The sequence below is a fragment of the Chiloscyllium punctatum genome, chromosome 19 (genome assembly GCF_047496795.1).
Source record: "Chiloscyllium punctatum isolate Juve2018m chromosome 19, sChiPun1.3, whole genome shotgun sequence".
Taxonomy (NCBI): Eukaryota; Metazoa; Chordata; class Chondrichthyes; order Orectolobiformes; family Hemiscylliidae; genus Chiloscyllium; species Chiloscyllium punctatum.
In genome coordinates this window covers 86,214,050-86,241,449 of record NC_092757.1, presented here as the reverse complement: position 1 = coordinate 86,241,449, position 27,400 = coordinate 86,214,050, and the positions used below count along the sequence as shown (strand labels likewise).

General features: G+C 44.5%; 1 protein-coding gene across 2 annotated transcripts in view; it reads right to left on the bottom strand.

Annotated features, from left to right (window-relative positions):
• The window catches only part of LOC140491566 (multidrug and toxin extrusion protein 1-like), a 73,634-nt gene extending 49,198 nt beyond the window's left edge, over positions 1 to 24,436 (bottom strand). The window contains exons 1-5 of one of the 2 annotated variants that reach the window (XM_072589954.1): positions 24,277 to 24,436; positions 24,020 to 24,164; positions 12,398 to 12,499; positions 10,403 to 10,471; positions 5,178 to 5,326 (exon numbers count right to left, since the gene is read on the bottom strand). In XM_072589954.1, the coding sequence (XP_072446055.1) occupies positions 5,178 to 5,326; positions 10,403 to 10,471; positions 12,398 to 12,499; positions 24,020 to 24,148 (449 nt within the window). In that variant the 5' untranslated portion in view covers positions 24,149 to 24,164; positions 24,277 to 24,436. Of the gene's footprint in view, positions 1 to 5,177; positions 5,327 to 10,402; positions 10,472 to 12,397; positions 12,500 to 24,019 lie in introns of both variants that reach the window. The other variant, XM_072589953.1, reaches the window with a different exon arrangement.
• Positions 24,437 to 27,400: the final 2,964 nt, after the last annotated feature.

The window sequence follows — 27,400 nt, the reverse complement described above, 5'->3', positions numbered from 1 at the left end:
CTCCTGTCAGTCAGACTCAGTTGTGTAATGGAGTACTTTCAGTTCATAACCCTGGTGGCATGGCGGGGGTGTTGTCTAGTAGGAAAACATCCCCCAGCAAAAGGAAAGGACTGACCTGCACTTCACCCTGAAGAGGTTTGCATTAAGCCTGTTTAAGTGTGTCTATTACTGACAGCGTATGTGGAAATAATGACAGCTCCCCACCAAGTTCCCCTGTAGCGAAGGAGGCTCTCCTCCCCCTAGATCCAATTTATTTGGACCTACTACAAACTCTTTCTTTCTTAATTCATTCATGGGTTGTGGGCGTCACTGGCTAGGCCAGCATTTATTACCCAACCATCCCTGAGGGCAGTTAAGAGTCGACTACTTTGCTTTGGTCTGGAGTCACATGTAAACCAGACCAGGTAAGGACAGCAGGAGAAAGTGAGGACTGCAGATGCTGGAGATCAGAGCTGAAAATGTGTTGCTGGAAAAGCGCAGCAGGTCAGGCAGCATCCAAGGAGCAGGAATTCCTGAAGAAGGGCTCATGCCCGAAACATCGATTCTCCTGCTCCTTGGATGCTGCCTGACCTGCTGCACTTTTCCAGCAACACATTTTCAGGTAAGGACAGCAGCTTACTGATGAAGCCATGATTGAATTCTCCTCTGGCAGTTGATTGGTCAGAAATGTCTGCCCACTCGGTGGCAAGATGTCCCACTACCAAGAACTGATAGCCAATTAGGCAGCTCTTCAGCACCTACACACTGCCACTAGAAGCAGTGGCCAGTACTGGAACTGCAGCAATTCCAGGAGCCTAGAATACTGAGGAGATCTGGAGTGCGGGCCCAAGGGGCTGGGCTTGCCAAGGATGGTGAGGGGGGGTAGGGTTGACATCAAGGGTAGGTGGTGATCTTCCAGTGGGGGCAACCCTGGTCAGAGTCATGTGGCACAGGGCACTCAATAAGGAGGGAGAGAAAGAGAATAACTAGAGAGAGGGTAGGTCTCTTCAAGATCAAGGAGGCCATCTTTGTATTGAACCCCAGGAGATACTAAATGAATATTTTGCTTCAGGTTTTACGGTGGAGAAAGAAATGGAGTCTGGAGAATGCAAAGAAATAAACATTGATGCTTTAAAAGCAGTTCACACTGCAGAAGAGGACGTTCAGGAGATCTTAGAGAATATAAAGTTGGACAAATCTCTGGGACCTGATCTAATGTATCCCAGAACATTGTGAGAATTAAGAGAGGAAATTACATGATCCCTTACAGAAATATTTGTATCACCCATAGCTACGAGCGAGGTGCCTGATAATTGGACAGGGGCTAATGTCCTACCTTTGTTTACAAAAGATTGTAAGGAGAAACTAGGGAACTATAGACCTATGAGTCTGACTTCGGTTGTGGGTAAATTGTGGAAGGTGATTATGAAAGATAGGATTTATAGACATATAAAGAGGCAAAAATTGATTAGAGATAGTCAGCATGGTTTTCTATGAAGAAAATCATCTCTCACAAACTTGATTGAGTTTTTGAGGAAGTTACCAAAAAGATTGATGATGGCAGAGCAGTAGACATTGTTTATTTTGATTTTAGCAAAGCCTTTGACAAGGTTCCGCATGGTAGACTAATTAGTAAAGTTAGGTCACATGGGATTCAGGGTGAGCTTGCCACTTGGATACATAATTGGGTTAACAGCAGGAGAACAGTGGGTGATGGTGGAGGATTGGTTTTTTGAACTGGAGGCCTGTGACCAGCGGTGTTCCACAGGGATCGGTGCTGGGTCCACTTTTGCTTGTCATTTATAGAAAAGATTTAGATGTGAATACAGAAGGCATGGTTAGTAAGTTTGCAGATGACACGAAAGTTGGTGGCATAGTGGACAGTGAAGAAGGTTTCCTAAGATTATAAAGGGATATTGATCTAATGGGTCCATGGGCTGATAAATGGCAGATAGAGTTCAATCTGGATAAATGTAAGGTATTGCATTTGATACAACAAACAAGGGTAGGTCTTATGCAATGAATGGTAGGCCCTTGGGTAGTGTTGTAGAACAGAAGGACCTAGGGGTGCAAGTATATAATTCTTTGAAGTTTGCCTCACCTATGGGCAGGGTGGTTAAAAAGGCATTTGGCACACTTGTCTTCGTTGGTCAGTCCTTTGAGTTTAGGAGATGCAACGTCATGTTGAGGTTGTAGATGACATTGGTAAGGCCTCTTCTTGAATACTGTGTCCAGTTCTGGCTGCTTAGTTATAGGAAGGATACTGTTAAGCTGTAGAAGGTTCAAAAGAGATCTACCAGGATGTTACTGGGTACTGAAGGTTTGAGTTATAAAGAAAGGCTGGATAGGCTGGGACTTCTTTCACCAGAGTGTAGGAGGTTGAGAGGTGACCTGATAATATATATATATAATGAGAGGTATGGATGGAGTTGATGGTAGTTGTCTTTTCCCTAGGATTTTCAAGACTAAGAGGCACACTTTTAAGGTGAGAGAAGAGAGATTTAAAAAAGGCTTAAGAGGTAAATTTTTAATAGAGAGGGCAGTTCGCATATGGAGTGAACTTCCTGAGGAAGTGGTGGATGTGGGTACAATAGCAATGTTTAAAAGACATTTGGATAAGTACATGAATAGGAAGGGTTTGGGGGGATATGGGCCAGGAGCCGGCAGGTGGGACTGGTTTATTTTGGGATTACACTTGGTATGGACTGGTTGGACCATGAGTCTATGAGTCCCTCTGTGTCTGCAGTTAAAAAACCTACAATGGTGGGGTGAAGTCTTTAAATGATCTTTTAAATGCACTAAGGTTAAGCAGGCTGCCTAATATTTACCCCACCAGGGGAAAATTAACTGCAGGACGCATAGCCGCCCCTCCCATTTGGCCCAATTTCATACCCCTTTAACCTTGCAGTCTGCTGCTTGAGTCAAGAGTGTGGTGCTGGAAAAGCATAGCAGGTCAGGCAGCATCCGAAGAGCAGGAGAATCGACGTTCCGGGCATAAGCTTTTCATCAGGAACCTTATGCCTGAAACATCGACTCTCCTGCTCCTCGGATGCTTTTCCAGCACCACACTCTTTGACTCTGATCTTCAGCATTTACAGTCCTCACTTTCTCCCAGTCTGCTGCCTGAGGCGGGTATGTAAAATTCCAGCCACTCTCACCATGGAATCAGAGCAAAACCCTTTAGCTGTCTTAAAGATCTCACAGGTCAGCTTCTCTTTCGGCAGATGCTGCCAGATATTTCCAGCACGTTGTGTTTTCAGTTCAGGAATCAGTCTTCTGGATTCAAGAATTCCATGCCTGTTCCATTTTTCTCAATGGGTATGACCTTTCATTCGGTCAGTCCTGGGATATGGGTATTGCTGGCTGGTCTGGCATTCACTGCCCCATTCTTAACTGCGCCTTGAACTGAATACCTTGCTAGGATCATTTGAGGGAAGATTTACTCCCCTAAAGAACAGGGGAATCCCTACAGTGTAGAAACAGGCCCTTCGACCCAACAAGTCCATACCAAACCTTCGAACAGTCACCCACCCTGTCCCATTCCCCTACCTTATTATCCTATGTTTACCCCTGACTAACGCACCAAACCTCCACATCCCTGAACGCTATGGGCAATTTAGCATGGCCAATTGACCTAACCTGCACATCTTTGGATTATTGGTGGAAACTGGAACACTCGGAGGAAATCCACAGAGACACAGGGAGAGTGTGAAAATGCTACGTATAAATGAACCAGATGGGTTTTTTACAAAGATTGACAAAGGGCCACTATTGGATTAGGGTTTAATTCAATCATTCTATTAAATCTAATTAGATTAGATTTTAATTCCAAATTTTTATTGAATTCAAAATTCACCATCTGCTATGGTGGGATTTGAACCTGTGTGAACTGGTGAATGTCTACAATTGACTGTGAATGTAATAGACCAGCTCTCTACTCCAAATTCTATTGAATTCAAATTTCACCAAGGTGGGAAACCACCTCATGTTCCTAAAACATTAGCTCCTGATTTGTCCAGTTACATTACTCCACTGTCTCCCCAGTTCACCTCTCAGTTCTGCTATCATCTTTTAGAAGTTTTTAAATCATTCCCAATGTTTCAATATCCTAAGTTATTAGTAAAAAATCAGACAACACTGGGTTATAGTCCAACAGGTAGGAAGGAGCGGGGGGCTCTGAAAGCTTATAATTTCAAATAAACCTTTTGGACTATAACCCCGTGTCGTGTGATTTTTGACTTTGTCTACCCCAGTCCAACACCGGCACCTCCACCTCCTAGTCTATTAGAGGAGACCAGCAGTGTTCACATTGCAGTAAGTATGGTCTAACTAAGGTTCATATTTCTTAATACAACTTCCCTGCTTTTCAGTGATTTGATTTACTATTGTGACATGTACCAAGATACAGTGAAAAATATTGTATTGCATACTATCCAGAGAAAGTATACCTTACATTATTAAATCAGGGTAATAGAACAGAATTCAGGTTATAGTATCACAGATACAGAGAAGGTGCAGAGAAAGATCTAACATATGAGAGGTGCGTTCATAAGTCCGATAACAGCGGGGAAGAAGCTGTTCTTGAATCTGTTGGTAAGTGTTTTCAAACTTTTATATCATCTGCCTGTTGATAGAGAGTGAAAGATTTTATAATCAGGCTGGGAGGGGTCTTTGATAACATTGGCTGCTTCCCTGAGGCAGTGGGAATTGTAGACAGAGTCAATGGATGGGAGGCTGGTTTTCATGAGGGACTGGACTGTGTTCACAACTCTCTGTAATTTCTTGTGGCCTTAGTCAGCCCAGTTGCCATGCCAACCTGTGATGCATCTGATTAGGATGCCACCCTGATCTCTAGATATTCAGTACTGGAATAATTTTCTGTTCAACAGCCCTATTAGTTTGTCTCAGTGCATTTAATGATTTGTGTATCTGACCTCTGCTGATGGGGTCTCTTGAATGTTGTCAATGGTGCCTGCTATTTTATCTCCCCATTCACAAACAGGCTGGCACCCTAACCTTGCTCTTGACTCTACCTGTGCTGGAGCCCTTTAACTGGAGAGTAAAGATGTGCAGAGAACTTGTGTCCAACCATTCCATGACCCAGCACCTTTCTGCTCCTTTTCACACCATCGGCGTACATGTTTCTGTAATGCTAATGTCCAAGCGATACATTTGGATCTTTTGGAATTAATACTTACCTGGCCACTTCTGGAGACTGTTTCAAAGCCAACAGGATGTGCTCAGTGTTGATGAAGAGAGCCCAGCAGGGGAAGCAGGCGATCAGGAGAATGAGAATCCCTCTTTGGAGAATCACTCCAATTCGCTTCAGGTTCTTACTGCCATAGGTCTGGAAATCAAAAGGAGTATTTTTTAACAAGCACAGCCCATACCTCCAGACATTCTAAGAACTGTAAGTTTCCACTTACAGTGTACAGGCCTGAGAAATTACTGATCCTCACAATTCACTGCCTGCCAATGATATTTTATCCAGCACCTCCTGCTGTCAAAGCATAAAATACTGCCAGTGCTGGAAATCTGAAACAAACACAATCTAGCAGCTTCACCGAATTAGTGACCAATCGGTTTTATTGAATTGAAAATTATTTCAGCTGCAGAAAGCTCGAGGATTAAAGTTTCGAGTCCAGGATTATTCTTCTTCAGAACTGAGGACGGGTTACTGGACCCAAGACACTATCTCTGATTTCTTTTCACAGACGCTGTCAGACCTGCTCAACGTTTCCAACAATTTCTGATTTTGTTCCCGATTTACAGCATCTGCAGTTCTTTCGGTTTTCCTGTTCGAAGGCTTTGATTGATCCTGCCTACATCACACTCTCAGGCCATGCATTCCAGACTCCAGTCACTCTTTGGAGACAGTGAGGACTGCAGATGCTGGGGATCAGAGCCGAGAGTGTGGTGCTGGAAAAGCACAGCAGGTTAAGTAGCATCTGAGGAGCAGGAGGATCAACGTTTCGGGCATGAGCCCTTCATCAGGAGAAATCAGGCTTATCCTTGAAACATTGACTCTCCTGCTCCTTGGATGCTGCCTGACCTGCTGTGCTTTTCCAGCACCACACTCTCGACCCCAATCACTCCTTGTGTGGAAAAGCTTTTCACAATGTTGATTTACAAGAATGATAATCTGGACTTCAGGGTTAAGTTATGAAGAGAAGTGATACACATTTGGCCTGTTTTCTCCAGAATTTAGAAAGTTAAGGGGGTGATCTGATCAAAGTATTCAAGGTATTAACAGTAAGAGACAAGGTAGATAAAGATAAGCTATTTCCACTGGTTGGAGATTCCGGAGCTAGAGTGTACAGTCTGAGAATGAGGTACAATCCATTCAGGAGAGAAGCTAATCTATGCATAAAGGATGGTAGAGGTTTGGAATTCTCTTCTACAAACAGCAGTGGATGTTAGATCAGTTGTTAGGTTTAATTTTGAGATAGATACATTTTGTTAGGCAAAGGCGTTAAGGAATATTGCCAAATGCAGGGAAATTGAATTAGGACACAGATCAGTCATGGTCTCATTGAATGAGAGTGATCTGCCGATATTATCATTAAACTATTAATCCAGAAAGTCAACGAATGTTCTGGGGGCCTGGGTTCAAATCCCACCATAGCAGATGGTGAAATTTGAGTTCAATGAAAAAAAATCTGGAATTAAGAATCTTCTGAAGTCTGTGAAATCATTCCTGATTGCTTGTTTGTTGGAAAAACCAATCCTTTTTCAGTAATGTCCTTCAGGGAGGGAAATCTGCCGTCCTCAACTGGTCCGGCCAACATCTGTCTCCAGATGGACAGCAACGGGATTGACTTCTTAACTGCAATCACTATGAAATCTCAACAAAACAATGAGACTGGACAGACCACCTGGCATTAACAGAGACACCAGAAGAGACAATGGCAGAAATAGCCCAGCACCAGTTCTCCTTACTAACATCTGGGGGCTAGTGCCAACATTGGGAGAGCTGTCCCATGCACTTGTCAAGGAACAGCCTAACATAGGCATGGAATCATACGTGACAGATATATAAAGGTGTTTGGGACACTACCATCACCATCTTTGGGTATGTCCTGTCCCACCACCAGGACAGACTCAGCAGAGGTGGCAGCACAGTAGTGTACAGTTAGACGGAGTTGCTCTGGGAGCCCTCAACATTGACTCATTGACTCCAGACCTCCATGATGTCTCATGACTTCAGGCTAATCATGAGCAAGAAAACGTCCTGCTGATTATCACATACCGCCCTCCCTCAGCTGATGAATTTGCGCTCCTCCATGTTGAACAACATTTGGAGGAAGCACTGAGGGTGGCAAGGGCTCAGTATCTACTCTGGGCAGGGGATTTCAGTGTCCACCATCAAGTGTGGCTCGGCAGCAGGACTACTGATCAAGCTGGTCAGGTCCTAAAGGACCTAGCTGCAAGACTGGATCTGCGGCAGGTGGTGAGGGAACTAACAAGAGGGAAAAATATACTCAACCTCATCCTTACCAATCTGTCCGCTGCAGATGCATCTGTCCATGACACTATCGCCCAGTCCTTGCGGAGACGAAGTGCCACCTTCACATTGAGAATATGCTCCATCATGTTGTGTGGCACTATCACTGGGACAGACTTTGAACAGACTCAGTAACTCACGACTGGGCATTCATGAGGTCCCATGGGCCATCAACAGCAACAGAATTGTACTCCAGGCACTGGATACTGTAAAGGCTATTGTCTCTGACAACATTGTAGCTACAGTACTGAAGATTAGCACTCCAGAACTTGCTGCTCCCCTGGCCTAGCACTTGCAATACAATTACAACACTGGTATCTACCCAACAATGTGGAAAATTGCCTAGGTATATCCTGTGCACAAAAGCAGAACAAATCCAACGAAGCCAATCATTGCCGATCGACCTACTTTTGATCATCAGTAAAATGAAGGAAGGTGTCATCAACAGTGCTATCAAGCAACAGCTGCTCAGCAATAACCTGCTCAGTGATGCCCAGTTTGGGTTCTGCCAGCTCCTGACCTCATTACACTAGACAACAGAGCTGAATTCCAGAGCTGAGGTGAGAGTGACATTGATGTGAAGGGCACATTAGACTGAGTGTGGCATCAAGGTGCTCCTAGCAAAACTGGAATCAGTGGGTATCCGGGGGCAAACTCTCCACTGATTGGAGTCATACCTGGTGCATTTTTAAGATGGTTATGGCTGCTGGAGGTCAGTCTTCTCAGCTCCAGGAGTACCTCAGGATAGTGTCCTAGGCTCAACCATCTTCAGCTGCATCATCAATTACCTTCCCTCCATCACAAGGTCAGGAGTGGGGATGTTCGCAATGATTGCACAATGCTCAGCAGCATTCATGACTTCTCAGATACTGAAGCAGCCCATGTTCAAATATAACAAGGTTTGGACAATATCCAGGCTTGGGCTGACAAGTGGCAAGTAATAGTCATACCACACAAATAAAGGCTTATGACCATCACCAAAAGAGACAATCTAATCACTGCCCCTTGACATTCAATGGTTTTACCATCAGTGAATCCTCCATTATCAACATCGTTGGGGTTACCATTGACCAGAAACTCAACTGGACTCACCACATAGTCACAGAGGCTACAAGAGCAGGTTACAGGCTGGGGATTCTGCGGCGAGTAACTCACTGCCTGACTCCCCAAGGTCTATCCACCATCGACAAATGACTAATCAGGAATGTGATGGAATACACCCACTTGCCTGGTGGGACAGGCCACAAAAACCGTATCGAGGACACATTGATGATGTCACCTAGCGAGGCGATGAAATGTCTGCAGTAAACCACACAGGTTTGCCGAATGAATCTGTGACCTCACATTGCTGTGTGTTTGGAAATCAGTCTTTAAAGGAAGTTAGTGAACCAGCTGGTTTTTACAGCACTCAACAGTAACGATATGATCCTCATGAGATCAGCTCGCTACTCTAGATTTTATTTAATTCAAATTTCATTATCTACCACAGTGGGATTTAACCTGAGACTCTGGATTACACTGGTTGCTGTTTGAGATACCTAGCTTCTATCACCATTCTGCATCTTTGATCTCTTCCTCCTGCATTTCTACAGGCCAGGGTGAGGTACCTGAGCTCAACATGGAACCTTGATCAGATCTAAGGCACAAATGTCATCATAAACTTGTTTCTCTTCAAATAACTGTTCCCCTTTTCCAACCAGTGCTGACTGACTGTTGTTGACTCTCCAGGGCAATACTGAGGGAGTGCTACCTTTCCAGTGAGATGCTAATCTGACATCACTTCTGTCTTGTCAACTATATCTAAACCGCCCTATACTGAAGAAAATCAGGGGAGTCCTCCCCATTCTCCAAGCTAATAATTTATCCCTAAATTAACAGTGAAACCAGACGAGATTGAATCTTACAAAGAGTGCCAATCACATTCAGTGGCAGGTAGGTGAGTGAGGGGATAAGGTGGTAGGTGAGTGAATGGAGGGGGTAGGAGATGAGTGAGGGGATAGGATGGGGATGAGTGAGGGGTTGTGGTGGGAGGTGAGTGAGGGGATTAGGGTAGGAGGTGAGTAAAAGGATGTGGAGGGAGGAGAGTGAGGGGTTGGGGTGGGAGGTGAGTGAGGGTGTAGTGTGGATGGTGAGTTAGGGATGGAGTGGGAGGTGAGAGAGGGATTGGGGAAGGAGATGAATGGGAGGTGAGTGAGGGGAGTGAGGGGTTGGGGTGTGAGGGGTTGGGGTGGGAGGTGAGTGAGTGGATGGAGTGAGAAGTGAGTGAGGGATTGGGGTGGGAGGTGAGTGAGAGATAGGATGGGAAGTGAGTGGGAGTGTAGTGTGGATGATGAATTAGGGATGGAGTGGGAGGTGAGTGAGGGGATGGGGAAGGAGGTGAGAGAGGGAGTAGGGTGGGAGTAGGGTGGGAGGTGAGTGAGGGGATGGGTTGGGAGGTGAGTGAGGGGATGAGGTGGGAGGTGAGTGAAGGGGGTTGGAGTGGGAGGTGAGTGAGGGGATGGGGAAGGAGGTGAGTGAGGGGATGAGGTGGGAGGTGAGTGAGGGAATGGGATGGGAGGTGATTGAGGGGATGTGGTGGGAGGTGAGGGAATGGGGGTAGATTGGGAGGTGAGTGAGGGGTTGGTGTATGAGGTAAGTGAGGGGTTAGGGTGGGAGTTGAGAAGGAGGTCGCAGGCAGGTGAGGGAGCAGTTAATGTGGAAGGTAGGGATGTGAAGGGGGTCAGGTGCATGGGAACTTGCCGGGAGAATGTGTGGATGGTAATCATGGAAAGGCGTCCGGACCTGAAACTTTAATTCTAATCTCTCTTCCCTGAGGCTGGCAGACCTGCTGAGCTTTTCCAGCAACTTCTGTTTCTGTAAGAATGTAGCCTCCCTGCTTAGTTGCACAAGGATGTCAGTTTCAGGGCTCACAGCACATACCTGGGAGATGAGGGTGTCACATGCGGAAGCGAGCCCAGCTCCGACAGAGATACCCGATACATTTATCACCTGTGCAGGCAGAATGAAGAGCAAAAGAACTTTTAGTGATGTCATTGTCGATGGCCCAACTGTGCTACCAAAAATAAAGTAAGGCATGATGGTCCTTACATGTGGACAGCATTTCTTTCGTTTTCTCATTTGTTTTCAGGATGTGGGGACTTGTGGTTAACATGTAACTACTGCCCGTCCCTAATTATCCTGGGACTGTGCTGGCTCAGCCAGTTCCTCGAAGCAGTTCAATGTAATTGAATGGCTGGCTAAGCAAATATAGTCTTGTACAAGGAAGATATGCCTTTGGTTTATTGGATAGAGTCAAACTTCTTCCTTCCCATGCTACTGTATCAAACTGAACTGCTTTAGTGACTGTGTATGAGTTTCTATAATGGAAAGCTGACCTTTATATCTAAAGAGTTGGAGTATAGGGATAAAAACATAAGAACTAGGAGCAGGAGTAGGCCATGTGACCCCTCGAGCCTGTTCTGCCATTCAATAACATCATGGCTGATCTTTTTGTTGTCTCGGCTCCATTTACCCACCCGCTTACCACAGCCTTTAATTCCTTTACTTTTCAAAAATCTATCTCGTTTTGCTTTAAAAGCGTTCAGGGAGGATGTAGAGATGCAGACATTATACAACACCCTAGATGACTGCACTTAGAGTAATGGGGAGGCTGCAACAGGGCCGGTGGAGTTGGGGGGGGGTGGGGTGTGGGGGAGGGATGGGCCTGCTCCAGGGGCCAGCATGGACAACTTGGGCCGAAGGGTCTGTTTCCCTGCTGTATGAGTTAATGACCCCAACCTCCAAACTGTTTCACGACAATGACTTGGAATTAAATTACATTAATGTTTAATTTTTTAAAAATTAAAAATCTGAAGAACTTTTTCTGAAATGCAGAGTTCCTGTCGTGCCATTGGCTGTTACATTCAATTCCCTACCAAAATTGTTGGCTTGCTTTTTGCACTGATTGTGTCACCAACAGAGTGATGATCAAATCACAGCTTTTAACTGTCAGTGTTTAGTAACAATGACGTGATGGACATGATTACAGAGACTTTGAGGAGGACTAGGTGTTCAATCCCACTCCATGTTCTATCCCACATGTCCACACAACACCGTCATAGTGCAGTGATGTTTATAGCATTTCACAGCATTAACCCTTTCAGATCCAGACACAATGATTATAAGTCCCCAGTTCTGGACTAGTAGCAGCTGTTAAACCCAACCAACTCAACACAGAAAAGGCATTAAATGGGGGATTTTCCTGTTTCTGTCTTTACAAGAAATATGTATAACCAACATTCTTTAAAAAAAACAATTGTGGATGGATTTAGAAGGTTAATGGGTAGTTTGGTTATAAGCTATTAAAGGGAACATGTATTTCTCCCAAACTGTTGTTTGGGGAGTCTAGGATCAGGCTGCATGCAAAGTTCTTCTGCAGATGCCATTGACTCTAGATCAGTTGTTAATCTGAGATTACTAAAGGATTTCAATCCAAAGGGTTTTGGGGGAATAGGCAGGTATATGGAGTTGGGTTGCAAATTATCCATAACAGGTTCAAAAACTGGATAAATAGCTAACTCTGTTCCTATCTCTCTATTCCTGCAAGATGCGGAATGTTAGTATTATGTATGTGGTTGGTTGTGTGTTGGCTTTTAAGAGAGCAGGTCAGGTGACCTGGAGTCTATGACAGGCTGTGGAGTTGAGATAAATAGAGTACTTGCCTGTTCAAGTTTATTCTCTGCCTATGTCATGTTCTATTTCTGGTTCTGGTGATTCATAAACACACAGTTGGCAAGGCTGGCATTTTTTGTAAAATCTTTGTTGACCTTGGAAAGGTGGTGATGTGACTTACTAATACAATAAGTTGGTAAGACCAGTCTCTGTTCTACCAAGGGTACAATGCAATAATTCAAAGCCAATTTCAAACATACTTACTGCTGTAGCCAGGCAAACCGCATCCAACTCAACCTTGCCTAAGTGTCCACAGAATATGGAGCTAACAATGCCGATGAGGAAGACCATCAGCTGTGACAAAATCTGCATAAACCAGAAAAAATGAGATGTAATTTAAAGTCAATTATGCTTAGCGACCTGATAAAAACCCAACATGTTATGATGGAATTTGCAAAAGATATGACTTCAGGCTTTCAAGCTTAAAGAAGCAACAGACAAAATGGACCAAGCCGGTTAAATTATTCACAAACGTACAGTAAAATAAAAAATGCTACAAACAAAAATGCAGAAGTTTTGGAGCATATCAACAGGCACCAATAGTTGAGGAATAAACTACCCCGAAAGCCACTCAAGCAGCTGCTGAAACCAAGTTTGATGACTTTGAGAAGACATCTGCAACAAAGGATTGAAGGAATTGGGGTTTAAAATAATCAAAATGAGTTAGTTAAACCTCCAAGATTTTTCCTATTTTGATCAATCTTTGACAACTCACAGACTGCATTTCTTTCATTCACTTAAGGGATGTGGCCATTTCTGGCTGGGCCAGCATTTATTAACCGTCCCGAATTGCCCTTGCAAAGGTGGTGGTGAGCTCCCTTCCTAAGCCAATTCAATCCATTTGACCCACAATGCCCTTAGGGAGGGAAATTCCAGGATTTCGACCTAGCGACAGTGGAGGAAAGGTGATAGTGATTGGCTTGGAGGGGAACTTGCAGATGGTGATGTTCCCACATATCTGCTGCCTTGTCCTTCATGTCTTTGTTATCTCTGTACTCAACTATTCCAACACACCCCTCCATAAACTTGAGATCAGTAAAGACATTTTACTCCCATTAGCTTGTCTATTATTCTGGGCACCCTCACCATGTTTTCCACACGCTCCTTCTCACTCTTTGACAGAAGCTTAAATACCATAATTTCCAGCCGTGTTCAGTTCCAAAGATGACCTGTGGGACTCTGAACATTATCTCTGTTTTTCCCTCTCCATAGATGCTGCCAGACCTGCTGAGTTTCTTCAATACTTTCTGTTTTTGTGTCAAAACTCAGCTGCCCTAACCCTAACTTGCAATGAGTTCCAAGAATCACCCCTTACTTTATTGCACTACATGGCCTCCTGGGCCAGTGACACCTGCAGGTCAAAGTCGCATCCTTGTTTTTTTAAAGTCTTTCCACGTTCTCCCAATCTCTGCAACCTCCTCCAGCCTTATAATGCGACAAGGTCTGTGCACTCTTCCAGATCTGGTCTCTTGTTTGATTTTATTTCTGAGTATCCCAGCAGTGACACTCATGTCTGGCCTTAGGGTCTTGAACTCTCTTCCTAGACCCCTCCACATCTCTATTTCTTCCATTGAAGGTGCTCCTGAAAACCTAACTCTTTGACCGTACAGATAGACACTGTAGCTCAATATCACATTTTGTTTGGTAACTTCCAGTGAAGCACTTTGCAATGTTATAGTTATCATATTAAAGTTGCTGGGCAGTTGTAGGTTTTTGTTGTTAATGGCTTTTTTACCTGATGGACACATGAATATATCTTGCGGTTCTGTGTTAACGCACCACCACCACGTACAGTTGAATGGTTTACCAAAGCACTGTTATAACCATGCCGCGATATTGTGTAAAAATTAAACTTTCCTACATGGTCATATCAGCTTGATCTGGCCCAATCTGCATCTGAAATTCTAAGTCAGATCAGATTTAACATTGATAAGCTAATATTCAATGTTTATATGTAGGTCAATTTAGTTAGCGTTCAAAAGTAACCCACTGGTTACTTCCTCTATATGTTTTGCATTCTCTACAAGAACTAAGAAACCAAAGTATGAGTAGGCTATGTGTTTTCTCAAGCCTGACTTGCAATTCGTTAAAATGTTGGCTGGTCATTGACCTCAGATTCAATCGCTGTAATTAATGACCGCTCAGTGTCCTAATGTCTACTGACCTCACTCTTGAATACACACAACGCACTGAGCATCCATAGTTCTTTGGGATGCTTCAGTGCAGTCATCACTACTCCATGTCTCCAAACCATCACTACTCCATTTGCTGTAAACTTTGGATGTTCTGACATCATGAACACTGCTATATAGATGACTTTGTACATCGAAATGTAAGCAAAATACACTAGGAGAGCAGAAAACCTTGCTGTTATGTCTCAACATGTATTGGTCAGTGGATGCCATTTTCTTTTTCCTTGTCTAATTAACACTGTCTTTTTTCCTTGCAACATCATGCCTTATGCCATTGTCATTTAATTGTTCCTGCCTTCCGTCCCATCAGCCACCTCTCCCCTAGCGGTTTCCTCCTTTTCTTTCATTTCCACTCACTTCCCAATCTGTGCGCTTGCTTTAAAAACTGTCAATTCTCCAAATTCTACCAGTTCTAGCCACGTCAGAGAGTCATACAGGACAGAAACTGGCCCTTCAGGCCCATATTATCAACCTGGGCATAAACAGAAAGTGCTGGACACACTCAACAGTTCCCGGCAACATCTATAGAGAAGAGAGAAACAGAGTTTCTTTGTTATGACACTGCTTCGGAACTCTATATGCAATATTTTGCTTTTATTTGAATGGCACCTCTTGGTTTTCTCTCCCCTCAGATGCTGCCAAAGCTGCGGACTGTTTCTGGCATGTTTTATTTTTACTCAAGACACTGAGCTTCTTTGAAAGGTTTAGGTGCAGTGTTTATGTGAGTAGCAGCTGTTACATATTCTGGGATCCCACAGACGTACACGAGATCTCCACATGACCTATCACTGGGCAATGGTCTATTAATTGAGGAAAACTCCTACTCCTTTTTCCAACAAAGCAATGGGATCTTCCACAGTCGCATGCACCACTGAATCTGCATCTAGTGACTCAACCCACTGTGCTGGCATGTCAAATAGTGACAGGTCTAATACATTCAGAGTTGCTAAAGTTTGGAAATGTTCTTAAAAGCCAGGTCCCTAAGATCTGCATTGTAGCGATTGTAACAAGGTCAGCCAGATGGACCTCATAGAACAGACTGTTAACTGGGCAATCTGGGAGCCCTGACTGACAGAAACAGGAGTGTCTGAGGTTCTGCTCACTCTGAGAGCTGGCTCTGAGGGAACTGGATCAGTGTCAAGGACCCTCCACATGTAAATAAAGGGGGGACTTGGTGATGGGATACCAGTCTCTGTAGAGTTATTTCATGCAGCATTATAGAGTCTCTCAGGGCCTGGAGCCTCGTTTGTTTTTTTTTTGTGAGCAGAAAGTTGTTTGGAGAAGAACCATAAGATCCCTCCTGGGCCTCTGTAAGATGTGAAAAAATCTAGACAGACTCAGCACTTTGAGCCTGAAGGAAAGGCACTCGATAGGTGTATAGGAAGATGTGAATTGTACAGGTTAAATTTGCAACATGACTTTAAATATAATTTAATTCATTGATATATTTACTGAGAAATTAGTTTGAGTACATGATGAAGAAAGAACCGAAAGAAATGTTAATAGGATAAGATGCAGTAGGGCTAGAGAAAATCCACCTGGAGTGTAGGTGCTGATGCAGACCAGTTGGGCTGAATGGCCTGTTTCTATGCTATACATTGAGTGTAATCTGTGTTATGTGGTCATGTCCTAGAATTCATACGCTTCAAACTCAAGAGTACGATCAACCCAGACAAGCTGATGCCTCCAAAAGTGTGTACTTTGACATGCGTATTTAAACTTGTTTATTTTCAAAACGAAAACCATGTTATGTCTCACAGCCAGTTTGCAAAATATCTTGGAGGGACATTCTTATAATATCATCATTGTATAACAACATGTGACCCCGATAGCTTAAAGACCTCAGCCTCCATCTTACGGAGGGCTACTTGAAGCATGACATGCTGTGGGAAACATGGTACTGTTGTTATTGAATTGCTCCACATTAGCTCAGACTTGGCAGCTTCTGTGATTGCACTATGTGGAGATAACAAGGAGCTGTAATAAGCTTGAAATTGTGTTGCTGGAAAAGCGCAACAGGTCAGGCAGCATCCAAGGAACAGGACAATCGACGTTTCGGGCATAAGCCCTTCTTCAGGAATCCTGAAGAAGGGCTTATGCCCGAAACGTTGATTGTCCTGCTCCTTGGATGCTGCCTGACCTGCTGCGCTTTTCCAGCAACACATTTTCAGCTCTGATCTCCAGCATCTGCAGTCCTCACTTTCTCCCTGCTGTAATAAGCTTCTCATGGACAGTAGTGGCAGCCATGGGGTATATGGTCTGATCTGCCTTCATGATCTACTGTACAAGGAGTGATCAGCTTTTCACCCTCAGCAGAGCAGATGTAGTTGATGTGGCAGTAATAATGTGAGCGTCCGAAGAAAAACAGACACTTAATGCTGAAAGCCCTTTGCTTTCATTCAGGAGCACTTGCTTCCTTACAGTCAGGTGCCCATCAAAAGCTTCAACCAGTAAAAAACAGAAATAATTGTTAGCCAGATGCTTATAGTGTCAGATTCATACAGCATGGAAACAGACTCTTCAGTCCAACCAGGTTTCCAAACTAAACTAGTCCTGTCTGCCCGTGCTTGGCTCATATTCCCTCCAAGCTTTTCTTATTCATGAAGGGTTACGCCCAAAACATTGACACCCTTTGTCCCCCGATGCTGCCTGAACTGCTGTGCTTCTCCCAGCACCACACTCTATCAACTCTATTCATGGACTTATCTGAATGTTCTTTAAACATTGTAACTGTACCTACATCTACCACTTCCTCTGGAAGTTCATTCTACAAATGAACCTCTGTCTGTGTAAAACATTTGCCCCTCATGTCTTTTTTACATCTTTCTCCTCTCATCTTAGAAATATGCTCCCGTTTCTTGAAATCCCCCACCCTAGGGAAAAGACACTTACCATTCACCTTATCCATACCCCTCATGATTTTATAAACCTCTATAAGGTCACCCTTAACCTCCTACACTCCAGTTAAAAGAGTCCCAGCCTATCCTTGTAACTCAATCCCTCTATTCCTGGCAACATCCTAGTAAATCTTTTCCAAATTCTTTCCAGCTTAATATATGCTTCCTGTAACTGGGAAACCAGAACTGGACACAATGCTGCCTTGACCCCTCAACTCCGCCAATGGCTGGACAGATGAATGCGCAGTTTGGGGTGGTTTTCAGTCCAGAAGTGGCTAACAAAAAGAGGCAGCAGTTCCACCAGATCAACAGGACGAAGGAAGACTTCCAGAATTGAAACAGTTACCAAGCAAACACTTGTGTTCACAGTTCAAGTGTGCTTTTATTTGTCATTCACTTGACATGGAATAAACAACATTTGTTTTGTTTTGAACTTGATTTCAGTGCAAGGAGGATTGCGAGATAGCAAAGTTACAAATGTGGTCCAGGTTTGATTAGGCATCGTCCTTAAAAAGGCAGCATCGAGGGGACAGTGATACGGAGGAGCACAGCTGTTATATCCCTCCATTGGAACTTGTCCAAAACCTTCTAGAAACTGCTGCATTAAGCTTATCTTTTTTTTTAGATACTCAGTTCCAAATCTTGCAGCTAAAATATGTCAGCGGTTGTGCCACTGAAACAGAAACTGCTTTTGCAGAAGAGTCCTTTTCTGGGACAGGAGGAGATTTCGTAACTGCACTCAGCTAGGTACATTCCTGCACCGTTTTCCAGGAAACCTAAAATGGATCATGTGTAAACCTTCCACTCGTCAAGAGCAGCTTTTAAAACCTGGGTCGGCATCAACCAACCATTGGTACTGTTTCCCTCCCCTAAAATGTGGAAACAGGCTATTTTGCCGAGCGAGTCCATGCCGACCCTCTGAAGAGTGTCCAACCTGGACCCACCCCAACCCTGTAATCCTGCATTTCTCTGCAGCTAATCCACCTAGCCTGCACAATATGGGTAATTTCCCATGGCCAATCCACCTCAGCTGCACATCTTTGGACTGTGGGGGGGAAACCCACGCAGACAGGGGGAGAATGTGCAAACTCCACACAGTCACTTGAGAGTGGAATTGAACCTGGGTTCCCTGATGCTGTGGTGCTAACCACTGAGCCACCGTGCCAGCCTAGTCTGTTACTCTTTTCAAGGATTTTAATGTTTTCTCTTGGAATCGTTTATTTTTAGATTTGTTCAAGAGACAGAGAATATCCCTGGACACGAGCAGACCTACCCTCTTGAACCTGACCTCCTGTATAACAGTCAAGAATAACATCTTGTACCAAGGTAGTGTCTTGAACATTGCATCTAGTTGAGAGATGGCAACATCCTGGAGCATTTCATTAACCTCCCTGATAACGATGGTCAGATCAAACATTTATGAGCAAGTCTGTCTATTTTCAGCTGGAAGTGTTACCCATGTGCTGATCAGGAAGTCATGGTGCAGGATGATAGCACAGCACTGTCTATCAGTATGAGCAATGACACCCTGGGGGGTCAGTGATAGTACTCCATTCACCTTCACTCCCATTGTCACCAGCAATCTGTCCCTTGCTGCTGAAATCAGTGCACACATTGTAAAATCTGCAGTTGTAATATCCAAGCTGAGGAAGAGAGTATGGAGCAATGGGAACACCAAACTGTGTCTATCAAACCTGAATCCAGAATAATAAAATATAGAACAAGCCCTTCAGCCCAGACAGTCTGTACTGACAAAGCTACACTAAATCTACACTGGTCCTACTTTCCAGCACTTGGCACATTGACTTGAATGTTATGACATTTTGTGTGCTGATCTAAGTACTTTTAAAATATTTTGAGGCTTCCAGACCCTCACCATCCTCTGGGTGAAACATACTTCCCTCAAATCCCCTCTAAACTTCCTACCTTTCACCTTAGCAGTGTACCCCTTTGTTATTGATCCTTTGACAAAGGGGAACGTCTGCTCTCTATTCATACCCCCGTCCATGCCCCTCATAATGTTATACCCCTCAATCAGGTCCCCCCCCTCAACCTTCTCAGCTCTAAAGAAAGCCATCTGAGCTTATCCAAAGTCTATTCATTGTTAAAAAGCTCCGTCCCAGGCAACCTCCTGGCGAGCCTTCTATACACTCTCCCTTCGATACAATGACACCTTTCCCATCGTGTGGTGCTCAGAACTGCACAGAGTACTCCAGCTGCGGCCTATCTAAAGTTTTGTATATCTCCAACATAATATTGCTCTTCTACTCTATGTCATGACAGATAAAGGCAAATGCTCCATATGCCTTCTTAACCACCCTATGCACTCACTGCCTGTGCATCAACTTGTACAACAAATACTTGATGTCCTCTGCTGTCTCAGGCACATCACTTGGTAGGTCAAGGTCACTTACTCTGAAGTTCCATAGACTCTCATCTGCCTTTCATTCAGTGCTAAGTTAACAGCATCTGCACAGGGTCCAGCACAATCACTGGATGGATGGTAGCCATGTACCCAAAGTCCCGGTGGATGGTCAACCTGCAACTTTGCTGGAACTTTCCGGAACTCCACACCTGTGCTACTACAACAGCTGCAAGGGAGTCGTAAAGATGTTGGACAGCGACTGGGAGAGTGTCACTGACCCTCATGGCCTCTGCTGGCTGACAGCTTGGAAGGGTGATGGAAGAGGTGATCAGAGACAAAAACGCTCAGATGGCTGAAAAGAGAGATCAGAGAAAGCAGAAACTGCTGCCTGGTGCACCTTCCCACCCCACTGTCGGAGTGGGGCTCCTGACCAAACCCAGCCAGTGTTTAACACTGAGAGAACCACCATGCTGGAAATCACTGCTTTTGAAGGTAGAAAGCTGCCAGCCCCATGGTAAACCTTTAGGAGGAAACAAACTGAAGTAACTCCAGAAAGGCCGGTGTCACGTCACCAAGTCACCCTTTATTTAGACAATCCACATTGACGCCCCACCCACTCCTTTTCTGTAACCACCCCAATGTAACCGAGCCTGTGGGAGCCCCATTGGGCTATGCAGCCACCTACAGACTCACCCTGAGAGTGGGAGAGGGTCATTCTCACATGGGACCGCCAGTGATTTACACATGGAGAGTCCTTGACACTGATCCAGCTCCCTTAGAGCCAGCTCTCAGAGTGAACAGAACCTCAGATACTCCTGTTTCTATCTGTCAGCCAGGGCTCCCTGATTGGACCAGGTTAACAGCCCCAGTCAGGGAACTCACGCCCAATGAGATCCACCTGGCTGACCTCGTTACAATCACTGCACAAATATTTAACGCTGAGTCACATAAGCAGATTTCATGACAAAAAAACTGATCAAAAGAATAGGTTTAAGGCCAATCATCCAAATGTCTCTGTACCTTTCTCCTTGTGAGTCCCGTTTAGTTTAATCCCACTGACCTACTACTGGCTTCTGAAGAAGGGTCACTGAACCTGAAACATTAATTCCGTTTGTCTCTCCATAGATGCTGTCAGACCCACAGAGTCGCTCCAACAATTCCTGTTTTTGTGTCTAAATCCTGCTCACTCCCCATAACTTTCAAGGAATCACTCAGTCATAGGGTACGATCATTCTGCAAAACAGAATGTGCGCTATCTGCCGCAAATCTAGGCAGTCAAATCAGTGAGGGGACAAATATTGGCCATGGTGTGACAGTACATGCCTTTATAGTGCCTCAGTCACTCACAAAGCTAGTAAAAACATTTACAAGACTAATGTTTTCATCCTAAGTGCGAGCATAACAATAAAAACAAAATCACATTGGTGAGTGGAGATCACAACTGATAGCTAGCACTTCATGAACTGGCTGTGACTGATACGGAAGCAGGTTACTCGATAGCAGGTTATGGCAAGTGCAGATAAAGCAACATCTTCAAAATATTCCAAAATGGCAGTGTTTGAGGATACCAGAACTCTGGCAGGATTGTGCAGACTCGCTCACAGAGCAATGTTCCAGATCCTGTACATATTTCTCCCCCCTAATGCTCAACTATCTGCACTGAAGAGGCACTGGCTTGAAGCAGGAATTGAGCGAGAGAATGATCATGCTTCAAATGGAGGGGGTTTAGGGTGGAAGAATGGATTGGGGGTGGGGTGGTGGGGGGGGGGTGGGTCAATGATTGGATCTGCAAAGGGGGGAATGATGTGTCTCTCCATCCATTCCTTCCCCACTCCCCTCCATTCTCTCCCCCACCCCCATCCATTCCTCCCCCACTCCCATCCATTCTCTCCCCCACCCCCATCCATTCTCTCCCCAGCCCATCCATTCTCTCCCCCAGCCCATCCATTCTCTCCCCACCCCCATCCATTCTCTCCCCACCCCCATCCATTCCTCCCCCACCCCCATCCATTCTCTCCCCCACTCCCCTCCATTCTCGCCCCACCCCCATCCATTCCTCCCCCACCCCCCTCCATTCTCTCCCCACCCCCATCCATTCTCTCCCCACCCCCATCCATTCTCTCCCCACCCCCATCCATTCCTCCCCCACCCCCATCCATTCTCTCCCCCACCCCCCTCCATTCTCGCCCCACCCCCATCCATTCCTCCCCCACCCCCCTCCATTCTCTCCCCAGCCCATCCATTCTCTCCCCACCCCCATCCATTCTCTCCCCACCCCCATCCATTCCTCCCCCACCCCCATCCATTCTCTCCCCCACTCCCCTCCATTCTCGCCCCACCCCCATCCATTCCTCCCCCACCCCCCCTCCATTCTCTCCCCACCCCCATCCATTCCTCCCCCACCCCCCTCCATTCTCTCCCCACCCCCTTCCATTCCTCTCCTACCCCATCCATTCTCTCCCCACCCCCATCCATTCTCGACCCACACCCCTCCATTTCTCCCCCACCCCCATCCATTCCCTCCCCACCCCCATCCATTCCTCCCCCACTCCCCTCCATCCTCTCCCCCACCCCCATCCATTCCTCCCCCACTCCCCTCCATTCTCTCCCCCACCCCCATCCATTCCTCCCCCACTCCCCTCCATTCTCTCCCCCACCCCCATCCATTCCTCCCCACCACCATCCATTCTCGCCCCACACCCCTCCATTCCTCCCCCACACCATCCATTCTCTCCCCACCCCCCTCCAATCCTCTCCTACCCCATCCATTCTTGCCCCACCCCCATCCATTCTTGCCCCACCCCCATCCATTCTCGCCCCACCCCCATCCATTCTCGCCCCACCCCCATCCATTCCTCGCCCCACTCCCCTCCATTCCTCGCCCCACCCCCATCCATTCCTCTTTCATTTGGGCAGCTAATCCAGTGACAACATTTCAAGTGCAGATATTTATTTTTAAATCAATCTCAATCCCTGGCACATGCGCAAGTGACTCCCTGGACTGTATTATGCACAGCCTTCAAAAATACACTAGAATTGTTAACAAAGTTGCCAACTCCCCAGGATAACCCAGCAATCTCTGGGAGGAAATGATTTATCTCTGTCACGCTGCTGTTGTAAAAAAAACCTCAGGAGAAAATCTTTGGAACAGTTGAAAAAAATATTTATTTTAATTTTTATAGAATACAGCACAGAAACAGACCCTGTTGTCCAAACAATCCATGCTAACCACAATCCCAAACTAAACTAGTCCACTTGTCTGCACTTGGTCCATATCCATCCAAACATTTCTTATGCATGAACTTATCCAAATATCTTTTAAATGTTGTAACTGTACCTGCAACCGCCACTTACTTTGGCAGTTCATTCCACACACAAATCATTCTCTGCTTGTCCTTTTTAAATCTTTCTCCTCTTATCTTAAAAATATGCCCCTGAGTTTTGAACTGCTACAATTTAGGGAAAATGACCTTGTCTATTCACCTTATCTATGCCTCTTTTGATTTTATAAACTTCTAGAAGGTCACCTCTCAACCTCCTACGCTCCAGGGAAAAAAGCTCCCAGGCTCTCCAATCTCTCTTTGTAACTCTCCATTCCCAGCAACATCCTGGGAAACCTTTTTCTGAACCCTCTCCAGTTTAATAAAATCCTTCTTTTCTTTGAACATTTTTATCGATCAGATTGAAACATGTTGGTGGCTGGGGAAATAGGGAGGCAGGATATTTGATTTTTTAAAAATCCAAGAATAGGTCCAACTAATTATGATTCAATTATACATGGTTCAAAATAGTTTCCATCATTCTGAAGGCCTGAGTAACTGGAAAAAGGAAACTGGATTTTAAGTTCTGATCAGCTAGAAAATTATTTCGGTTTATTTTCGTTATCTTTCCCATCAAATCATTGGATAATGAAATAACCCATTTGGAGGCTGGGTGCTAGCAGATCAAAGTTTATAAAATCCAAACCTGGTACATATGAGTTAAACTTTCTGATTTAATTGAATTATAGAACAGAGTGAAGGGGCTGAAGGGCCTGCTCCTTGTACCTTTCTGCTACCTGCCATAACTAAAGGTGAGGAGAGTAAGAGTAGAATTGGGTCCACTGAGAATTGGCCTTCTCACTGAGTAGACCATCAATGAAAAAAGCGTATATCAAATGGAAATTACATTTAGGAAAGGTCTGAATTTGTAGTTTGCACAACTGAAATACTATTGCATTCTTTTAAGAGGGGGATGTGGTGGGAAGATGAATACTACCAACAAGTCTTTTCATTGGCAGCATTGCCGTCGCAATTGGAATATTTTCTTTCTCATGGGAAGCGGATAGCATTAATTCTTTTTTAAATAACGTGTTTCCGAAAGGCAGACTTACCACTGGCCCAGCCAATTGGAAAAGGTCTTTTGCTTCCTTCCAGAAGTTGACAGGGATCAAACTTCTAATCTTCCTCAGCAAGGGTGTCTGAGCAACATCAGTGAAAGCCCCTTGCATTGAGTCGTTCATTCTTTCAATCTCTATCCTTGACGAAGAAATAACACTTACATCAGTTGCTTCTGATACGAGATTTGGTTACGGTCTTTAAATACAGTGCTATGTATGTCTGAACGTCCGACACAGTTCTGACGACTCACCAACAGCTCCTTATACTGACAGGGCCTACATAAAAACTTGTCAGCTCCTTCCTTCACGGCTTGCTGCTTGCTATGGGGGTCAGTCCATATTGCAATCATCAAATAGCAATTACAATAGTTATAACTTCCATAACAGTTGATAAAATTTAACTAATAGCGTTTGCTTGCTGTTCTAGCCTTGTTGGCTTATAGCCAGTTACTCAGTCAAGAGGGAGTGGAGGGGTTTTAGGCCTTTTATCAGTGTCACTGAAATGTGTGTTCCAGACTGATAAACAACGCTGTTTTAGCATTTTCATGTTCCTTACACATTGCTGTGTTTTGCTAATGCAGTTTTCCACCTGAAGTAAACCAAGTCTTTTTAAATTCCTGCCCTACTGTAGTAATATTAAACCCCAGCTTTAATTTCAAAAGAATTTGCAGTGTAGATTACTTCTCTGCTGAATTGGTTGTATACAGCAGTAATCCACATGATTATGGAAGCATAGTAGTCACAGCAGGAGGCCATTTGGCCCATCGATTCTCATCCCAACTCTTTTAAGTATTGCACATCACTGGGAGAGTGTGCTGGAAATCAAATCCCTCAAATTCTGGACTAGTAAAGATTTTTAAAAAGAATTCCAAACTTCCTAATATTCCTGTATGTCAGATCCAAGCACAGTGAAGTCTATTGTAATTAATAGGAATTAACATTCCTTACAAATAAATTACAGGTAAACAATTATGAATCATTGGCATATAATGCTACCAATTATAACTCTAACCCTCTTATAATTCCCCTCTCTATTCACACATATAAATGCAGACAGGAAACAAAAAAACATGGATGTTATGGTTGGTGGAAAAGACTGGGAAGACAGTGGTCCCTGATTGGCTGAGATGATTCCAGTGCTGATGAGAATGCAGCTCTCAATCTTCCTTCTCCAGATGCTTTCTTTTCACTCATTAGGAGCAGACAATACAGATTCAATAGTGTGATTCAAAAGAGAGTTAAATAAACAGTTGAAAGAGCAAGAAAGCAATAACAGGAGTATAGGCTAATAGTTTCTGCTTGTTTAAAGATGGAAGCTTTTTATTTCTGTACTTTTGATTGTGGACTGCAATGGGAAAATGGTTAGTTTAAAATCCATGTATTGATGAGAGATTGCTGCACATTTTGGAAATCAAGTAGCCTGACACTCTTTGTAAGTGTTGTTTACACAGCTAAGCATGTTGCTTTTATTTCAGTTTTGCTATTATTAGAGCTCAGGTCTCTGTATTAATAGTCCGGTGACATTACCATGATGTCAACTACCCCCCTTATCCCATTGTTTGCTTTTGGGTTCCTGGATAGTGGGTGATCATCATTTAAGGGCATTTAGAACTCGATGGAGTGATTCAGAAGGTTGGGGTTGGTGGGAGGGGGGTGACTTGCAGAGAGCCAACCCCTTGCCCTTGATGCTGATTTCCTAACCTTCCCACATGACCTAGTCTCCTCTGCCTGGGTCACTCCCGCATCCTATTGCCTCAGGTCAGTGTTCTCCCTGGTGGCACAGTTGAGTGGAGAAGAGCTGCCGATTCCAGGGAGAGGTTCACCATTGACCTGGCATGTGCCTGAGTGGCACAAACTGCACCATGTCTTCCGAACAGGAGGTAACATGAGGATCTCACAATCCCCAGCCAGCTGCTGGGAACCCTGTCACCTTTACAAGTCTGAGTGTTGATATTGCTCTAGCATAAATTTGTCATGTTTTTGTGTTTCTATGTCCCTCAGTGCTCTGCCTGTTTATTGTGGCTCATTGTTAGATAAGATATCTTGAAGAGAAATTGAATGGACTGAATATTGCACAGATTCTGACTGACAAGGGACTGAACGGTCACCTCAGGGAGCAATATCTTCCAAATGGTGTTTGAAAGTAGCCACGTTTGAGATTCCATTGCCAAGTGAACCGCCTAATATCCAAACTTGGCATCCAGCTTGAAAACTTAATTTAGCTTCTGAGAATTTGGGATTTAATTTTTCAAACCTTGAATTTTGAACATCTCTTTTGAGAAAGGTTGAGACATCTTAGGTTCAAACATATTCAGGTTGTATCATCTTACTTCATTATACACGTAAGAACTGCGCTCAGTGGTTACCACTGCTGCCTCACAGCGCCAGGGACCCGGGTTTAATTCCCGCCTCGGGCAACTGTCTGTGTGGAGTTTGCACATTCTCCCCGTGTCTGCGTGGGTTCCCTCTGGGTGCTCCGGTTTCCTCCCATGGTCCAAAGAAGTGCAGGTTAGGTGAATTGGCCATGCGAAATTGCTCGTAGTGTTAGGTGGATAAGTCAGATGTAAATATAGGGGGGTGAGTTTTTCTTCAGAGGGTCAGTGTGGACTTGTTGGGCTGAAGGGCCTGTTTCCACACTGTAGTTAATCTAATCTAATCATACTGCACCTGTCTGTGTGCTAATGTACATAACATTTTCAGTTCCACATCACCCTAACTACTTTTATGTTTTTTTTGTGTGAACACTGCGCTTTCTGGAGGTTGACTGATGGAATTGCATCTTTTCTAAGTACGGGACAGAATCACTGTTGAAATTTCTAACGCTATTGAATATGGTTTGACAGATTAGATGCAAGATTCTGTGAGTATTTTCAGCTAGTTCTGCTGTGAATGTTAACTTGGTGACTTCATGTGGAGCTACAATATTGAGTTCCATACGCAGTGATAATCCTGATTTTGTTGGTTCAATTGTGATCACCTGGTAAAAATCCTTGGTTCTCCATACAGATTCAACATGTCTGCATTTCATTGTCAATGAACCCATATGCACACACACACATATAAGTTTGTGGGGTGAATTTGTACTTGCAGAATTACATTTTATTTTGCTCAAAAACTGCATGAATCCATGTAAGATTCTGTAAATGCCTTTTTTAGATTAGAATCAGCCTCACACAGCGCACCTCACACCTTCAATGTATCACCTGGGCCAATATGGCACCTATTGTTAAAGCACACCCGAGAATGTAACTTTAAGAAAGTTCTAGAATTTATATATGAAAGAACTGAAACCAACATGGTCATTCTAAAAGATGACAGACTTAGCAAACAATCCAATAGACAATAGACAATAGACAATAGGTGCAGGAGCAGGCC